This window comes from Aedes albopictus, chromosome 3, assembly GCF_035046485.1.
Source record: "Aedes albopictus strain Foshan chromosome 3, AalbF5, whole genome shotgun sequence".
Taxonomy (NCBI): Eukaryota; Metazoa; Arthropoda; class Insecta; order Diptera; family Culicidae; genus Aedes; species Aedes albopictus.
In genome coordinates this window covers 328,073,919-328,093,408 of record NC_085138.1, presented here as the reverse complement: position 1 = coordinate 328,093,408, position 19,490 = coordinate 328,073,919, and the positions used below count along the sequence as shown (strand labels likewise).

General features: G+C 38.2%; 1 protein-coding gene across 1 annotated transcript; it reads right to left on the bottom strand.

The window, feature by feature from the left end:
- Positions 1 to 5,841: 5,841 nt before the first annotated feature.
- On the bottom strand, positions 5,842 to 13,861 carry LOC109623394 (proton-associated sugar transporter A). The gene is given in 7 exon segments (XM_020077937.3): positions 5,842 to 5,973; positions 6,039 to 6,134; positions 6,198 to 6,372; positions 6,708 to 6,838; positions 6,907 to 7,433; positions 7,495 to 7,946; positions 13,670 to 13,861. Coding segments are annotated over 7 exon segments (1,638 nt in total). The 5' UTR covers positions 13,795 to 13,861.
- Positions 13,862 to 19,490: the final 5,629 nt, after the last annotated feature.

Sequence of the window (19,490 nt, the reverse complement as noted above, 5' to 3'; positions counted from 1 at the left end):
TGAACTCTTAAATAAGTTCGTGGAAAAAATTCTAAAGATATCGTTGAAGAAAAGCTTGAAGAAAAGCATGAATAAAAGCCTGAAGAAGGGAACACATATAGGAATACTTAGAGAAATATCCGATCCGCCATAGGTAGTACCTCGGCTACAGCACTAGGCTTCGCGACTCCGAATCACGGAAACGACTGGTACGACGGCGAATGTGAACAGTTGAAAAACGAGAAGAATGCAGCATGGGCGAGAATGCTGAAACACCGTACGAGAGCGAATGAGGCACGTTACAAACAGGCGCGGAACAGACAGAACTCAGTCTTCTGGATGAAGAAGCGCCAGCAGGAAGAACGAGATCGTGAAACGATGGAAGAGCTGTACCGCGCTAAGGACACACGAAAGTTCTACGAGAAGCTGAACCGCTCGCGCAGAGGCTTTGTGCCACAAGCCGACATGTGCCGAGATAATCACGAGAATATTCTCACGAGCGAGCGTGAGGTGGTCGAGGGGTGGCGGCATCATTACGATGAGCACCTCAATGGCGACGTTGCAAGTACCGAATGTGGTGTGGTAACAGATTTAGGAGTATGTGCACAGGACGAAAGACTTCCGGCCCCTGACCTTCAAGAGATTGAGGAGGAGGTTGGCCGGTTGAAAAACAACAAAGCCGCTGGGGCAGATCAACTACCAAGCGAGCTTCTAAAATACGGTGGAGAAGCACTGGTGAGAGCACTACACTGGGTCATTACCAAGATATGGGAGGAGGAAGTATTACCGGAGGAATGGATGGAAGGTATCGTGTGTCCCATCTACAATAAGGGCGACAAGTTGGATTGCGGGAACTATCGCGCGATCACACTACTGAGCGCTGCCTACAAGGTAATCTCCCAAATTTTATGCCGCCGTCTATCACCGATTGCAAGAGAGTTCGTGGGGCAATATCAGGCCGGATTCATGGGTGAACGCGCTACAACGGATCAGATTTCGCCATTCGCCAGGTGTTGCAGAAATGCCGCGAATACAACGTGCCCACACATCACTTGTTCATCGATTTCAAATCGGCGTATGATACAATCGATCGAGAACAGCTATGGCAGATTATGCACGAATACGGATTCCCGGATAAACTGACACGGTTGATCAAGGCGACGATGGATCGAGTGATGTGCGTAGTTCGAGTATCAGGGACACTCTCGAGTCCCTTCGAATCTCGCAGAGGGTTACGGCAAGGTGATGGTCTTTCGTGCTTGCTGTTCAACATTGCTTTAGAGGGTGTAATGAGGAGAGCGGGGATTAACACGAGTGGTACGATTCTCACAAAGTCCGTTCAGCTGCTTGGTTTCGCTGACGATATTGATATTATTGTTCGTAGATTTGAGACGATGGCGGAAACGTACATCCGACTAAAGAGTGAAGCCAGGCGAATCGGATTAGTCATTAATGTGTCGAAGACAAAGTACATGATGGCAAAGGGCTCCAGGGAGGAATCACCGCGCCCACCACCCCGAATTCATATCGACGGTGATGAAATCGAGGCGGTTGAAGAATTCGTGTACTTGGGCTCACTGGTGACCGCCGACAACGACACCAGCAGAGAAATTCAGAGGCGCATTGTGGCAGGAAATCGTTCTTACTTTGGACTCTACGATCGAATAAAGTTCGCCGTAACACGAAGTTAACCATCTACAAAACGCTGATCAGACCGGTCGTCCTCTATGGGCACGAAACATGGACCCTACGTGCAGAGGACCAACGCGAGTTTTCGAACGGAAGGTGTTGCGTACCATCTACGGCGGAGTGCAGATGGAAGACGGGACCTGGAGAAGGCGAATAAACCACGAGCTGCATCAGCTGCTAAGAGAACCAACCATCGTCCGAAAATCGGGAGGCTACGGTGGGCGGGTCACGTCATCAGGATGTCGGATAGCAACCCGACTAAAATGGTTTACGAGAGTCATCCGACCGGTACAAGACGACGTGGAGCGCAGCGAGCTAGGTGGGTCGACCAAGTGGAGGACGATCTGCGGACCCTACACAGAGTGCGGAACTGGAGACAAACTGCCATGGACCGAGTGGAATGGAAACGGCTACTATGTACAGCAGAGGCCACCCCGGCCTTAGCCTGATTGGTAAGGTAAGTAAGGCATCATTCTACACTAAAAATGATAATCAGCTTAACGAGTTCAAAAAATGCAGTGTAATTGGTCGTTAAATTGGTGTATAACCTGTTTAGATAAAAAAAAATGAGCTCATCAAAACTCGCAGATTTTATGACTATTTCTCATACAAACAAACGACCTATAACTAGAATGTTGCGCTCATAATAATTTAAATTTTTCTGTTTTAAATAAATAAGAGAAATATAGCCGAATAAACAAATTTCACTCATTAAAACATGTTCTGGAAGATTTTCAAAAAGTCCTGGAAAAATATATTATAGAATTTCTTAAGGAATCTCCAGAATGAAACCCCGGAGATATTTTAAAGGAATCGCCGGACAAATTTTAAAAGACTCGTTGTAGAAATTTCAGAAGGAATTCTCAGCATGAAATTCAAGTAGAAATCCTGTTGAAATCTTTGGTATATTGAGGAAGTTGCTGGAGATCTTTCAGAAGAAATCCCTGGACCAAATTGCAAATGCGTTTCTGAAAAAATCTGTTGTAGAATTCCTGTAAAGTTCTCAGAATTCCCTATCTGAATATTTGCAGGAATTCTAGGAAAATATCTAGAGAAATTAAAAAAAAGAAGATGATTTTCTGTTGAAACTTCTGCAGAAATAGCTGGAAACCCCTTTGGAATAGCCCTGGTTGAATTCCAAGAAGAATCTCTCGATATAATTTCAGAAATATTATTGAAGTAATGCCTCAATCAAATTCGAGAGAAAACAGAACTATTGGAGGAATGGAGATACAAATCCTTTGTAAATATTCGTAGAAATCGCTAGATAAATTTTAGTATGTACTCCTATTGAACTCTTAAATAAGTTTGTGAAGAAAATTCTTAAGATATCGTTGAAGAAAAGCATAAAAAAAGCCTGCAGAGGTTTTTGTTCAGTTATCTTTAGGATTGCCAGGTGGAATAACAGAAGGAAACCATGCAAGTTTTTTTTTTAAGATCTTCTTGAAATATTCATTGAAATTTTTCCAACAGAAGCTCTTGAGAAATCCCTTAAAAGCCCTGAGGGAACCCTTGAGGAAGTTTATGAGGGAATGCCTGAAAGAATTTCCAAAGAAATCACTGGAGAAACTTCCGGAAGAATCTTTTTTGGTGTAGGAACCCCTGAACGATTTTCTGAAGGAATTACAAGCACAAATTTTGAAGGAACCGCTGAGGGAATTGCAGGAATCTGCAGAAATTCCTGCTGGAACCTCTGAAAGAAACAATACTAGTTTCTCTGGGAACGTCTCAGTAGAAATTTCTTAGTTTTAAAAAGCTCTAATACAATCCTTGAAGGAAGCCTAAAACCCTGATGTGTTCCCTGGAGGAGTTCGTGGAGGAATCTCTGAAAGATTCTCCAAAGAAATCACTCGAGAAATTTCTGATTCATTGAAATCTTGAGAAGAATCTCTTAATAAATCACTACAAAATGGGAAGGAAATCCTGGGGGATATTCTGAAAGAATTCATAAAAGATTCAATGAAGAAATTTCTGGAGAATTGCTTGACGAATCCCTGCAGGAATTCCTGAAGAATATTCGGACGAAATTCATGTAAGATTTTCTAAAGAATTCCTTGAAAAATTTATCGGATAATTCATCGAAGAAATTTTTGAAACAATATTTGGAGGAATTTTTTAAAAGAATTTCTTAAAAATTGCTTAAAAATGTCTTATTTTTTAAAGCAATCGATGGAGGATTTTCAGAAGGAATCCGTGGAAAATTTTCCGAAGCAATTTTCGGAGGGTCTTCTGAAAGAATTCATGGGTGAATTTCTGAATAAGTCCATGAATACTTTTCAACAGTAATCATTGGAAAAGTTTGTGGAGGTAAAATGCGTTGAAATTTCTGCAGAAATTCATGCACTGGTCATGCAGTTAAAGAATATCTGGACAAATGTTTGAAGAAATTTCAAAAGAAATCCTTTGTAAAGGGATCGCTGAAGAGTTTTCTCAACGAATTTCTAAGAGCATTTCTAAAGGAACTGATGGAATTTCTGAAGAAATCTATGCAAGATTTTAAATGGATTTTCTTCGAAATTTTTGAAGGAATCGCAGCTGGATTTTTTTGTAGGAATCTGTGGAAGATTTGCCTTTTTCATAGAAATAAGCTCAAATTTACTATACTTGCAAATTTATCACTATATCATCACTGAAATAGCAGTGTAAAGCTCTTGTTTATTAGTATAGTTATTGTAATATGGTATAGTAAACTCAATAATTAACGTTTTAGACTGTTGTAGCATGAGCATCTTTTCGAAATTTTTTCTAGCGTGTCAGAGCTAACAAACCTTAGATAAATCTATGGCTTATAAAAAAAGTAGAAAAAGACCTTATCATTTTGTGGCTATATCGGTCTTTTTCTACTCAGAGTGTAAGGCGGTACAGATCAAAGTGGATAATGAAATGATTGATATGATAGTATTCGCTAGGTGTCGAGCAAGTATGAAAATTTATAGAAGGTGAAATTAGGCACGTAGGCCATGTATTGAACGAATACATCGAATGCGTGAAACTTCTGCCGTACGACCTGTGCTTTTAAACAGATCGGCTTTGTCGGTAGTTCATACCACCTTACCAAGACTGACAAAAGTTTCAGGCACCCGACTGCCTATGCATTGTTCTATTTTCATCACAGGTTCTATCGGTCGGTAGCCAAAATTTTGGTCGATGACATCAAGAGTTAATTTACTTAGAACTTTTTTCCTAGAATTTTTAACTTCGACAAAAAGCTGTTGAAAGCTAATAGAAAATAGGTAATATTACCGCTCTCATCTTAAAGTTTGGTTGACCCAATTTCCAGCGACACTGCCGTAAGTTTTTATTGATTTTTTTTCTAGAAAATTTGGCAACTTTAGCTTAAGTTTACATACAAACATTAAAAAAAAAGTTTCATTTAAATCAAGTTCAAAGCTTCTTTGACTTATTATCTTCTAAATTAGACCTAGGTTTTAAAATCAGACGCAAATTTTCCGAGATATGAGCCTAAAAAAATGTCATGTTTTTGAGGGGGTGACCCCAAACTTTTGATCGGGAGTGTATAGCCTCTTAATCAAGTCAAATGGCAATCTATGACCAATATATTAGTCATAAATGTCAACCCTAGTATATTTTGTTCTTTTTTTTTTTTTCTCTGAGGAGAATTTGACCTCTGTTCTTCTTTTGTTTTTCTCTGAGAAGACGGAATTTCTCAGCATCAAAAAAAAACTTTTTTATTTGAAGAGCTGGTTACTTAGTAATTTTAAATAACTTGCACCACACTACTGCGGGCGAAAGTGTCGTTCGTGCTGATGTGAATGCGACAGGTTACTGTAGCTCGTAAATATCTTTCACAATCAAGAATCAAGATCAAGAAATCAATAGTTACGAAACAACAACAGTGTTGATATTGATATTGACACTCACGGGCTACGACGCGGCCTCTTGTCAAAATTTCAATCATGAAATGAGCGATCTCTGATCCGAAACGCCTCGTAAAATTGCTCATTGGTAGCCACAGTTACCCAACTTTCGACGCGGGTAGAAATCAGCGATTAGTAAATCAATTGTTGAAAAAGAAATCGATAAAGCGTGACTAGTGTGTAAGGTCCAATTTTCTGTGATGAATATGTAATAGTAATTAAAAGTCTCAATTTAAACTTTCAAAATTTCTTTTTGTTTCCAATGGAAAATAGCTTAATTGACAGTAATACTACCCTAGAGATCCATGTAGATAATCTGCGTCGCTGAGAAGGCAGCCAAACAGGAGAAAAGACTTGCAGAATAAACCACAATCGTTGTACTGCCATATGCATCGATAACACTTCCAATCGATAGAGAGATTATGATCTACAAAAAATGAAAATAGAAGAATTAATTTGCGCACGTTACAGCTTGTCTGTCCACAAGATAACCTGGGCAAGAAACAGCATGCTACTGAGAATCGAAATATCCGCCCCAAAGCCTCGGGTCTGTCGGCTTTGTACGCATCGTCCATCTACAACATCAAACTGAAAATATGGTGAACAGTATAGGTAGGCGAGTTAACAAGGATTAACAATGTTCAAACTTACCGATTGCTTCTGATGGTAATGAGAAATTAACAAAAATGGCAAAGAGTAGATTGTAGCATATTCAATACCCATAGTTACGCAGCATATGAAAACCATTAATTTGGATTTATGTACAGCGATCAACATCATCCCGATGCAATTCAGAAGGAGTCCCCCGATGTACACTGATCTAGTACTGTAAAAAATAGAAAACGGGATAAAGACAATATCAAAAAACAAAATAGAATTACATAAACTTTTCAAGGTTAAGTTTCGAGTTCTATATCACCGAATCGACAGCATTATGCTTGTTATATTATTTACCTACAGAACCGTCCTTGAAAAAGGTCCTTGCGATTGTAACATCGCTAGTGATAAATATCACTAGCGAGGTTCCGAATTCAGTAATAGGGGGATTGGATCTTCAAACACGTTGCAATTACTTTTGAAGGTTCTAAGCTCAACATTTAACTATGAATTTCTGGTCAACTTTTCCACTGTTAGGTACTGTTTGGTCTATGTTGCACTTACCTCAACAATCGAATCACTCTCTCGGTTATCATGGAGTAGATTGCAGCACTCAGGATGAAGATTGCCATGCCAAGGCTTCCGAAGCGCACTCCCTCATGGTATAACTTCATGGCTTGCGAACCTTCGTCTGCCTGTGTGGTATACATATATTTCTTCTACATCCAGACGTTGTTGGCTAATCAATTTTAAAAATACGTACCATTGCGTCTCCGTAAAATATTTCCCTGCCGACAAAGTCTGTGAAGTACAAACAATAGCTCAGGTAGCCCAAATGTGACAAAAACTGTGTAAAATATAAAATTCGCAAAGCTTTCGGCAGCCTCATGAGATTCCCCAGAAACGTTTTGAAATTCAGTGGCTGTTCGTTGCAATCATCATGATGAATCTGTGCTCTTTCGGTGGTCTCTGTCTCCATGGACATAATACTGCTAGCTTGTGCAAAATTCATCTGTTGACGTTTCTCCTCCTCGAATGCTGCCTTCGTTATGGGTCGCAATAGTTCATCTTTCTCCAACAATTCGAGTGGAACCTCTCGAAAGCTTGTTAGGGTAACGGTGGTTCCAATAAGAACAATAATTACAACTGCCGCAAAGACAGTAGCTTCATTCGAACCCATCATTTCTCCGACGTTTGTGTCGGACCAGTCAATGGCTCCAAGCATGTACCCGATGAAACCACCGATTCCTCCAATCATTACAGCTACGGTCAGAACTTTTGGATGATCCTCTAAAATGATGCCTGATGATCATAACGGAAAGATATAAATACTGTTGTATAAGAAACCTACCTTTGATACACATATCCAAAAAGTAGGTCCTAGATATCCCGTTGGTTGTTTCCACGCTGAAATCGGCCATTATCAGTCCCAAAGTTGTGATCAAAATTCCTCATCGAAACCCACTCATATTCTGTGGAGGGATGTCTTCGTCGCCAAACCAAAGCCCGATTGTCCGTCCATGAGTTAAAATCACCAATCCAAGCATCAAGCTAATCCCCAATACGAGCAGTACAGGGCGCCTTCTGCCCCAGGCAACTCGCAGCTGATCACTCATGGAGGCCACCAGTGGGGCCAAAAAGAAACCGAGTGTTGGGGAAATGGCCCATATCATGGTCATAAGCGTGTGGGGCAGGCCGATACTCAAGAGGATGGGTGAAACGAATGCCGTTTCGGCGGCGTAAGTGAACTGGATGCTTACGATGATCATTGTCAAGCGGACCAGCTCCCAGCGGGATTTTGATCTGAAAGGGTTTGAAGAAGTTGAACTAATTGTATGTATTTTATAGAACAAAGTGCTGACAAACACTAAGAATGCTCAAGCATGAACTTGATAAACCACCCGTAGTTGCTGATCCAATATCTCCAGATCAACTACACTTACACATGAAACCTATAGTAATCTATACTTTTTGGGGCCAACCATTTACAATTGCAGGTCAATGTGTGGAAAGAGGAGGAAGCTGTGATGCAATCGCTTATCCATGGTAGATCGTATAACCGCAGTAGTGTAGATGGTAGACGTGATGGGATTTCGAGGAGCACACACATCACAGCTTTTCAACTATTAATAACTTTTACGACAAACCTGAATAAATGTGAATAATTACTGCGTTGAAGTTTCGCATGCTCAAATCGTTTTTGAAGCACGATATCTGCTATTTGATTGTCCGTTAATTGCCTCGTTCTGTCGTCGCCCGTAGGTTTATACATGTCGTTTGAAAGCGCTTCGAAAATTTCAAACATTTAGCTGGATGTATCAAAACACACTGATCTAAACTACCTTTACTGGGCTTTACCTGCGTACCCCAACGAAAACTACCTCCACCGAAGTAAATGCATTGACATGCCAGATTTTAGCAGTAGGGTAACAGGGTATAATGCGACCCACCGGGGCAAAACGCCCCCTTTCATTTTCTAGCGTTTCAAGCGCTTATCGCATGCGTGATCTATAAGTAATAGAGTGGGTCAACGTTGTATGGAGAAACTTTAAATTTGGTCGTATCAACCCAGAACAAAGCATTTTCAATCTATATTAGCGTCCTGAACAACTGTGCAAAATTTGGGAGCGATTGGTTGCGCCCCCGTATCCGCATTGCGATTGAAATTTGTATGGAATTTAGTATGGGAAAATGTGCTTTTTTGCATTTTTCTCATAAATTGAAATTGTTCGTCTAAAACGATCTAACTAATGACGTTAAAGTATAGCCTAGGATATGCCGAAAAACTTTTCCGAAGACCGCAAAGTGATCCGACGCTTGTGAAAAAAGTTATTCGCCTGGTAACTTGGGCCAAAATTTGAGATTTTATTATTGATGTTATTCCTTTACATGTTAAATGTTAAGCACCACCGAACAATCTGTACGTTATAACTTTTTTCACAAGTGTCAGATCACTTTGCGGTCTTCGGAAAAGTTTTTCGGCATATCCTAGGCTATACTTTAACGTCATTAGTTAGATCGTTTTAGACGAAAAATTTCAATTTATGAGAAAAATGCAAAAAAGCACATTTTCCCATACTAAATTCCATACAAATTTCAATCGCAATGCGGAATACGGGAAAGCAACCAATCGCTCCCAAATTTTGCACAGTTGTTTTGGACGCTAAAAGGAAACGAAAAAGCTTTGTTCCGAAAAATCGACTTTGTTGACCCAGTCTAATAAGTAATCCTCAATATTGAAGAATAATTGCCATCAAGCTTGATTAATTGATTGGTACAGAAAAGCAATAAAAACATCAAAAAGTCTGAAATCGAGGTTTTTGGCGTAATATTTTATCTTTTGTTAGCTGACTTCAACGGCAAAGTTCGCCCCTCCAAAGGCAAAGTTCGCATGCAAACTTCACTTACTTTAGGAACAACGATTTGCAGTGGACTATAGATGGAATAAGGCGTCAGTTTTAGATATATTGCCATTTCTGCCTAAGGGGGGCATATTATACCTATTTACCCTACAAACTAAGTATGGGTTCATTATTTCTGAAAACCACCGATCGCGTTCAGATTAACTACCTGATAAATACCGTAAAACTAGCGCACATTGATCAGTGTTGATCAATAACAGGTGGAATATGCATATGAAACTATCAAAGGTCCGACTTGATCATCACCCCGAATAATAGAGCTATTTTTTTTATTTTTCATATCATTAGCTTATTGTGTTAGAGCGCCTTCATTGGAGTTCTTCCGGGGATTCCTCCATGATATCCATGTGGGTATTCTTCCAGGAATTTCCTTCTGAAGATTTTTACTGAACTGTTATCCTAGATTTCCATCCAGGAATTTCATCTTCTGTTTAAATAAGTAGTAAACCAGATGTCTTAAGAACTGCAGATCCAATAGATATGGTGGGCTAGGTATGTAGAGTGCGATGAGAGGAATACGACTCTCACAAAAAAGTTCAACATGGTGTAACTTTTCATAGAGTGCATCGCATATTCTCAAATTTTGACTGTTTATTAACCTATTACATGTGCATCAGTGGTACAAATTTGAGCTCGATTGGTTAATCTTTCGCGAAGTTATACCGATCTGGCAAAACACTATTTTCAAGACTATCAATTTTTGAACTGTCATATCTCGGAGACCAGTGAACCGAATTGAATGAGCGATTATCAACAATATAATAGTGCTTGAAAATTCATCAGAACATAGATACTTTTTAAACTTTGAAATAAGTTATGATGGTTTGACATTTTCACCCATTTAGAGGAAAATGAGTCAAATTTACTATACTGCACAAAAGTTACTAAATGTGTTCTTCCTTTAATCCAAATAGGCTCTAATATATCTTTTTATAGATATCTTATTAACAGAAGTAGAAAATCTTTGAATATCAAAAATAAAATTTTATGACATTGTTGTAAAAAAATGCATTTTATCGAAAAAGATCCAAAAAGTGTCAATCCATCATAACTTTTTTCAACGTTTTAAAAGTACCCATGTTTTAAATGATTTTCAAGCATTGATATATTGTGGGTAAAAGTTCAAAATTTCATTCAATTCGGTTCACTGATCTCCGAGATATGACAGCCAAAAAATTAGTAGTCTAAAAAATAGTGTTTTACCAGAACGGTTATAACTTCGTGAAAGATTAACCAATCGAGCTCAAATTTGTACCAATGATGCACATATAATAGGTTGACAAACAGTCAAAATTTGAGAATATTTGATACACTCTATGAAAAGTTACAGCATGTGGACCTTTTGTGAGAGAAAAAAAAGTTGCCTATCCCAAACATTTTGGCCATCCCCTGTAGGTTCGTCTGTGGGTTCGCTTTTGAACCTAACTTATACTTGAATTGAACTTGACAGTTTTCTCATGAGTTGTTATGTATTTCCCCGTGTATTTCAAACTTAAGTCAAACTGGAGCCTCAATATTGCAATAACGGTTAAGCACGCTGTAATGATACTTATGTACCTCGTCACCCACTTCATGCAACTACATAAGTGGTCTAATAATATTTAGCGCGCTCGGCATAGTTCCATCATGCCGCTCAAAGTGTTGCCACAAATAATGCTTAGTTTGCAAAACCCGGTTATCTGGCTGGTGGGGCATGGGAGTCTAAGCTTCAACTGTTAATGCAATCAAAGACTACTCATATATATAAGGGGTTATCCAAAACGCTCTGGAGAATTCCCAAAGCGCATTCTTATAATGCTAGTAAGCCAAAGATGCCATTAACAGGAGGAAAATGACAAGATAATATAACATTATATGGTTCATGTAATGTAAAACAATACAACATAACAAAAGAGAACCATTCCAAAACCATTTATTTAAATGTATAACCAGTAGTGAAATTACAATTAAAAACAATATATTTACGGTACATTTTATTGTTTGAAACCATACGTGCACCATACAATGTACGGTATATTAAAACCCACGTATCAGTATTTAGAACAATTCATTTACAATATAATGCATGGTTTTGCAAAAAAATATGTTTGGAGATAAATATTTTTTTTATATTGTTACGATACTTAACAACCCGTATAGTATATTGTAAAAATCTTATTTACAATTTACTGTATGGTGTGTACATTACATTTTATTGTTTTTGTATTTTTATTTTTACAGTGGTGTTATTGTAAAAATATGGTTCTAAATAGTACTGTTACAATACAACATTCTGTTTTTCCACTGTATTTTTTATTCGGGCAGCACCGTCAGCAACACGCTAATGCTGGGTAGAAAAAGCGAGATTTTTTCAACGTGTTGTACAAAATACAGCAGCGCGATCTCTCGAGGGTTAAGTTAGTGAAAGCTACAACTATATATGTGATACGCGTAGGTTTAATTTAAAGTATGCGAAAATCTTAACTGCTGCTGCGAATAAAATGTGACATGTTATTATTAAAAGTTGATAATAGCTTCTATTTATTTCACTAAATCAAGATGATGGTGTGTAACTTTACACAGAACTTCTAGTTTAAATAGCTGAATGTAACAATTGATCGAGATGCAAATAAATATTATTCAAAACAAACTCCCAAAAATTCCAGGGGCCAGAAACTTGTTTGGGGCAAATTCTCACCAAATGTCGAGAGATAACCAAGCGGAATGGTTATCTCGTACTCGTACTCGTTGTTTACTTAGAAGAATCCCAGAAGGAACTTCCGAATATGTTTTTCTTAAAAGTATTCCAGAAAAAACGTCTACAGAAATCTGTGAAGGAATTGCTGGATGAATCTTAGAAGACACTTCTAGAGGAATGCCCTCCGGAAGGTGGGATACGTATCCTTCTCTGGTGATATCAAAATCACGTTCCGGGAGATAAATTATTTCTGGAATTGTGTCATTCTTGAAAGAGTCACTGAAATTGTAATATTTGTCAGGTATCAGGTATCAGAAGGCCGGCTCCAGAAGCACGTTTTCCTCCATTTGGGACATTTGTGCCATCGCAACATATTTAAGCCTATTTCATCATCTACCTGAGGGAGAATGGGGCCTGATGAAGGGGTGCCTTAGAAATAGGAATTAACGCATAAGCGCAACGAGAATTCATGGCCCATACCACAATCAGTGCCCTGAAAAATACACTATAAAACGCATAAGCGTAAAGAGAGCCTATAGCTCATTGAAGGTGACGTCGTGCGACTTTCAATATAACATTGAAAGGCACGTCATCGAAAGCATCCTCAATATTCAAGAAATCAGCCAACCAAATACTACGTTTGAGCGAGTGCTTTCTTGGAAACGAATACAACTTTGTGTAAAAGAGTCGATGTGGACATCCCAAATTGGGAGACATGTGATTTCACATGACTAGGCATGTTAGCCAGACGAACATCATAGGTGTGATAATCGGCAATGCGTTTCAAGCATTTCAGAAGAACGAGGTTACCTGATAAATCTGGAACTCATTCATTCTTTATACAACGCACACACCTTTTCGGGATAAAACTATAGAGTAATTTCACGCCATGGAACCCAATAGAAAACTACAAGAGTTCGAAAAATGTTTGAAATACTCAAATCCTTCTGAAAAAAATAGGACAAAATCCCATTTGCTCTTGGAGATTTGAAGTAAGCGCAGCTTTTTAGCGCCAACTAAATCGATTCAATAGCTACAATTCTCGGGGTGGAAGCTAGAAATTCGTAACTATACAAAAGATTGGTTTATCCGAAGATATTTTGAACTTGAACAGATCAGAGTTCCGCATAGACCGCAGAGAACAAGCTTCTTTTGAAGCAAAACTTATGCTACAATGGAGGGCGTTATAGTAACAAAATCACAATGAAAATTTCTTGGAGTGCAAATGAAAGCGAGTTATCCATACAATGTGATCGAACTGAACTGAAACTGAACTGAAACTGAACTGAAACTGAACTGAAACTGAACTGAAACTGAACTGAAACTGAACTGAAACTGAACTGAAACTGAACTGAAACTGAACTGAAACTGAACTGAAACTGCACTGACTCTCAGAACCGGATTTGCAAATTACAAAGTTTACCTACCTAAACAGATGCGAATAATCGCTCGTTTGATTTTTGGCATGATCAAATCTTTTCTTCATCATGTCACCCATAATTTGGGCATCAGTCAGTTGAGCTGTTCCATCGTTTCCCGTTGTCCTGTACATATTAGATACTTCTTCCAAATGTTTATATTTGCCACCTCTCGAACATCACTATATTGACCTTCCTCAAAACAAGCCATTAACAGACTGAACGGGTTGTTCATCGTACAGTTTTGCAATTTCGGTAATTATCTCAATTAACGGCGCATATTGCTTTGGAATTAGATAACAGTTATCTACGGAGGGAGGCTTCAATGCACCTATGCCGAATTCGTGTCACGATTGTTGCTTTCATATTTACGTTACTGTTGATTGGCAGTAGAGTACATGTAACTCGAACTGTTTAGATAATCCCATTTCCACAGTATTCCTCACAGCGATCCATTACGAGAAGTCATGCACTGACTGTACAAGACTATTACCAAGTTTTGAAATGTGCTCCAACCGGTAGACAGCCTTCAACCGTCTCAGTTACCTGAAATGTGCAATCTTAGTTCTGATGCAAGCACCACATCCGCTACAGCCCAGTCAAAGGCGAATCCGGACGGACTCGGACCACCACATAATGCATTGAATGGAAAGCTAAAATCCTTAGCTTGGTAATGACGACGACGGCGATGGCGACTACGGCGATGATGACGCCGTTTGGCTAAGAGAGCCATTAGGAAACGGCATCAGCTTTGCTCGTGACACATCTTTGAAGGGTTAGATGATGTATTCTTCCAAGCAGCAGCAGCAGCAGCAGCAGCCCAAGCCGCCAGATTCTGCAGGAATCTCGTCAACCCGGTCAAGTACAGTGTTTCTCGAGGAACGCGACGTAATTTGAAGCTCTTGGAACAAATCTTCGGCATTTTTGATACTCGATGATGAACATCGGCATTTTAGTGTAGAATTATGTCTTGAGGCAGAAATCACAGTGGAAAAATACTTTGGGGTAGATTTTTTTTTCGAATCCCTTGATACCCTTTGTAACGTCCCATTTAAATAGATCTAAGACGCTACTGAAACACTCTGGTTATCCTTAGCACCCCTTGAAAACCCCTGGAACGCTCCTGAAGTTGCCTGAAACCTCCGGAGCACCTCTGCAATGCTCTGAAACCTCTGAAACACCTCTGAAGCGCCTTAAAAATCCATGGAATAAAACATAAGCTTCTAAAATTCACTGGAACACCTCTGGAGCGACCCTGAAGTCTTCGAGTATACCCTTGAAAACCTTGGAACGCACTTTAAATCACCTGGAACATCCCTGAAGTCCCCTGAAGTAGCTTTGAAGCTCCTGGAACGTCAAGGAGAGACCTTGGCGCACCTCTTGAACCCCCTGAAAATTCCTAAATCGCCTCTGAAACTAAAAATCCTCTGGAACACTTCTGAAGCCCCTAGAACGTCCCTAAAACTTCTTAAAATTCTTCTGCAACGCTCCTGAAGCCCCCTGGAATTCCCCTGAAACGTCCTTGAAATCTGCTGTAACTTTTTGAAACCTGCTGGAACGCGAAATCCCCGGAACGCTTCGAAACCCCCGGAACGCTTCTGAAATCCCTTGCAACACCTCTAAATCCCCTTAGAAACTCAAGGTGTAGATGTGTGCGCCGAAGGACATTCCACCGGCGGCGGCGGCGTATATAATAATTGAAGGTAGCGGTGGTGGCGACGCCGGTGTCACGCCGTACCCTATTCGTCGGCGTAATCAGCGATAATTTTTTTTTTTTTTTATCTGTATTAACGAGATTTTTAGCCCTTGGCTAGTTCATCTCGGGACCTACGAGTTTGTCGGGAGTGGGATTCGATCCCAGGTCCTCGGCGTGATAGTCAAGTGTTCTAACCATCACACCAGGTCCGTTCTACACTTTTTATTTTATTTTTGTGAATTGCTACCGCTTGTCTTAGGAAAATCCAATCCAAGGACCAGCAAGTGTATGGGCCAACAATTCAAATATATCGGAAATTTGTAGAATGTCATTCGCTACCATTTTCAGGCAGCTCAAAGTTCATAGTTTAATGAAAATAAAGTCTACCTCTAAGAATTGCTTCGCGATTCTTTCTGAAATTTCTCTTAAAAATTTCTCAAAGAATTCTGATTTATTCCTGAAAAAAAAATGCTTTTTATAATTTCAGCAACAATTTCTCCAAAGATACCTTCAGGAATTGCTTCAGAATTTTCTCCAGGATTATTTTTGATTTTTTTTAGGCATTTTCACCCAGTTATTCCTTCAAAAAAAAAAAAAATCAATTTCTGCAGAAATTCATTAACAGATTCTAGAGGAGTTCCTCTAGCAAATTCTTCGGATGTTTAATCAAACATCATTAAATTTTTTATCAGTAATTCCTCATGAGATTCTTGTAGGAAATTCGGCAGAGGTTTACCCCCAGTATTCATTCCTTGATTATTCCATTAGAAATTTAGATTTTATGCAGGAATACTTTCCGAAACTTTTGTAGGAGCTCCTCAAGAGGTACTTTTCTGGAATACCTCCGGAGATTCGCTCAGACATTACTTCAGAAAATCCTATAGAATGTTCTGAAGCGATTCTTCCAGGAATTTTTTCAGAGGGTGTCTCATAATTTCCTCAAATATTCCTCCAGGAATTGCACCATCTACTTCTATAGGGATTCAATGAGACCTCTTCTCAGGGATTCTGTCAGATTTTTTTTCGGGAACCCTTCAGGAATCCCTTTAGAGATTATAAAAAGGATTTTTTTTTTCAGAAATAACTTTCGGATTCCTTCAAAAATGCAATTTCTTTTGAAGTATAGTGATATTAGTGATTTCTTTGAGAATTTTAGATTTGTTTCAAGTTTATGTTGTGTTGTCCCCAAAAATTACTCTAGTAATTATAAAAAAAATGTTTCATGGATTCTCCACCTTTACTTTCCGATTTTTTTCAAGAAATTCTTTTAGAACATCTCCAGCAGTTCTTCCAGGGTTTGCTTCAGAACAGCCTCCCTTCAGAAATTTATTTATGGATCTATTCAAGAACTTCTCCAATACCTTTGTCCGCTCGAATGTCTACAGAATTTTTTATTTTTTACTTCAGAAATTCCTTTCGTTTTTTTAACTCCACTAAGAAGTTTCCTTGAACTCCTCCAAAAGTTTCCCAATAAAATCTTTTTGGATTTTTTTTCCAGCAGAGATGCCAGATTATTTTATTATAAATCTGTATTAATACAGATTTTTCTGTATCGTTATATTTGACGGTAAAGCAGACACCTAGAGTCCTAGATTTCAATAGAAACTAACAAAATGTACTACTTTTTGACGGTTTTTAATTTTAACTGGTATTTCTTTTCCTAAACCATGTGTGAAAACCTACAAATTTTCATAAATTCTTTCAGCTTCAATTAGCAATTTAGGAAGTGTTCATTAAATTTATCAAAAATAACTACAAATTTTATGCTTTCTGGAGAAATCTGTATCATATTTCAAAAAGCCAAGGGTTGAAAGTCTCTTTAAAGACAAATCAATCAATCAATACTTTAAAAATCTGTATTATTCTGTATCTTGTCTGTATAGATATAGAAGGTCAAAAATCTGTATAATACAGAAAAAATCTGTATATCTGACATCTCCGCTCAGGTTGCTCTAGGTATTCCCCAGAGGTTCCTCCAGAAATTCAGGTATTTCCTCAGGATTACTTCAGGTATTTCCTAATAAAGTTATTCTAGGAATCGCTCCAGTGCCATCTCAAGAGTTCCTCCACATATTTCCCAGAGATTCTTGCAGAAACTCCTCCGAAGATAACTTCAATGTTTTCCAGCAATCTTTTTAGGAAATTTCAAAAAAAAAAAAAATCTTGGAATCTCCAAAAGAACCTCCAGGAATTTATTTGGAAATTCTTTCAGTGCATGCTTGAAAAATTTCTCCAGAATTGTTTGTGTAAATTTATGAAAAAAATAACCGTGAAGGAATATCTGAAAGAATTCCTGGAGGAATCTATGAATAAATCTCAAGAGATATTTTTGAAGGAACCGCAGGAACAGTACGAAAAACAAAATTTGTAGAAATTTCTTTAGTAACCCCTGACAAAATTTTCCTAGAGATTCCTGGAGGAGCCCATGGATTTTTTTTGTATGAATCATTGAAGATCTTTTTTGGAAGCTCTAGATTAATTTCTAAAAAAATCCAAAGATTTTTTTTATGAAATCCTTTGCTATCATTCATTGAAAATCCTTTAAATATTGAAGGGGTGTCTGGAAATATTTATGTTGGAATTCCTGAAAAAGTTTCAGAAACAATACGTGGAGCAACTTCTGAAAAAATCCTTGCAAGATCTATTAAATTAAGCTTGACTCATCTCTGTAGAAATATCTGTAGATAATGTTTTAAAAATCCCTGAAGAAATATCTGAAAGAATCACAAGGAAATTCCCGCAGAAATCCTAGAAGGGGCTGAAAAACAAATCCTTGAGTAATACCTGGAAAACTGCTTGAGAAACCCTTGCTGAATCCATTTATAGTTTTATAAAAAAATAATTACAGGAATTCCTGGAGGAATCGCTTATCAAAATATATTGCTTTTCTGAAAGAATACGTGGAGGAAGTCATGAAGGTTCTTTTCAAGGAAATTCTGGAAACATGTCTGGAGAAACACTTGAACATCTGTAATGTATACTAGACAAATTTCTTGAGAAATTTCCAAAACAATTTCTGTTGTATTTTCTAGGGAAGATTTCTAGAGAAATTCCTTAAGGCATTTTGCTAGAAAACCTGGAAGAATTTCCGAGAAAATACATGGAGGAATACCCGGAAGGATTATTGAAGGAGTTTCTGTATGAGTTTCTGCAGGAATCTGTGGAGGAACATCTGCTTGTTACCGTGAAGAAATTTATTGAAGAATTAATTTCTGAATTTATGGATGAATTCCAAAAACAATATCTGGATTACTGCATAAAGGAGTTCATGGAGATATTTATGTAGGGGAAACGTCTATAAATTACGTCACGCCTAGAGGGAGGAAAGATCAGCAAAGCGTTACAATCCATACACAAATTTCATTGGTCCGATAAAGTTTGTCATAGGGGGGGGGGGGGACGGGGGTTGAAAAGTGACAATTTTTGCATGGCGCATTTTATGGATTTTTTTTATCAATGGAGCAATTTTAGAAGGAATTCATAGAAGGTTCTGGAAAACTTATAGAGGAATCTCTAGAGAAATTTCAAAAGAAATCTCTGGAAGAATGTATTAAGGGAACTTGGGAGATATTTCTTAACGAATAGCTGGTGAATTATATTAAAGCATCCCTGAGATTCTGTAAGAATAATTTGGAGATTTTTTGAAGAAATCCTTGGAGAAACTCATGTAAGAATTCTGAACTCCCAATTATTGTGAAACAACATTGTTGCTGAAATTCCATTTATGGGTTTTGTAAGCATCCTTCTTAAAATTTGTAGAAAAATCTCCAGGATTACCTCTAAAGACATCCTCAGAAATTCCTTTCGGGATTCTTTGGAATTTATCAAAATATTTCTGGAATATTTCTCAAGTTTCTCAAGCCATTTATTAAAACAATAATCTTGACACTCGTTTACGCATTTCCTTAGGAGTTTCTTGCAAAATTCCTTCTGATTTATATTTTATTAGTTCAACGGACTTCTTTGGTCTAATGGGATGAAACATTGCTACAAAAGTACATGCTTGTTTTCTTTCATTTTTTTCAAAAATTTACGAACGAATTCCTTCATAAATGTTGTCCTCACTATTTCTTTAAATTTTTCATTGAGATTTTTCCGCAAATTCACCTAAAAATTGCTCAAAAAATTCTACCA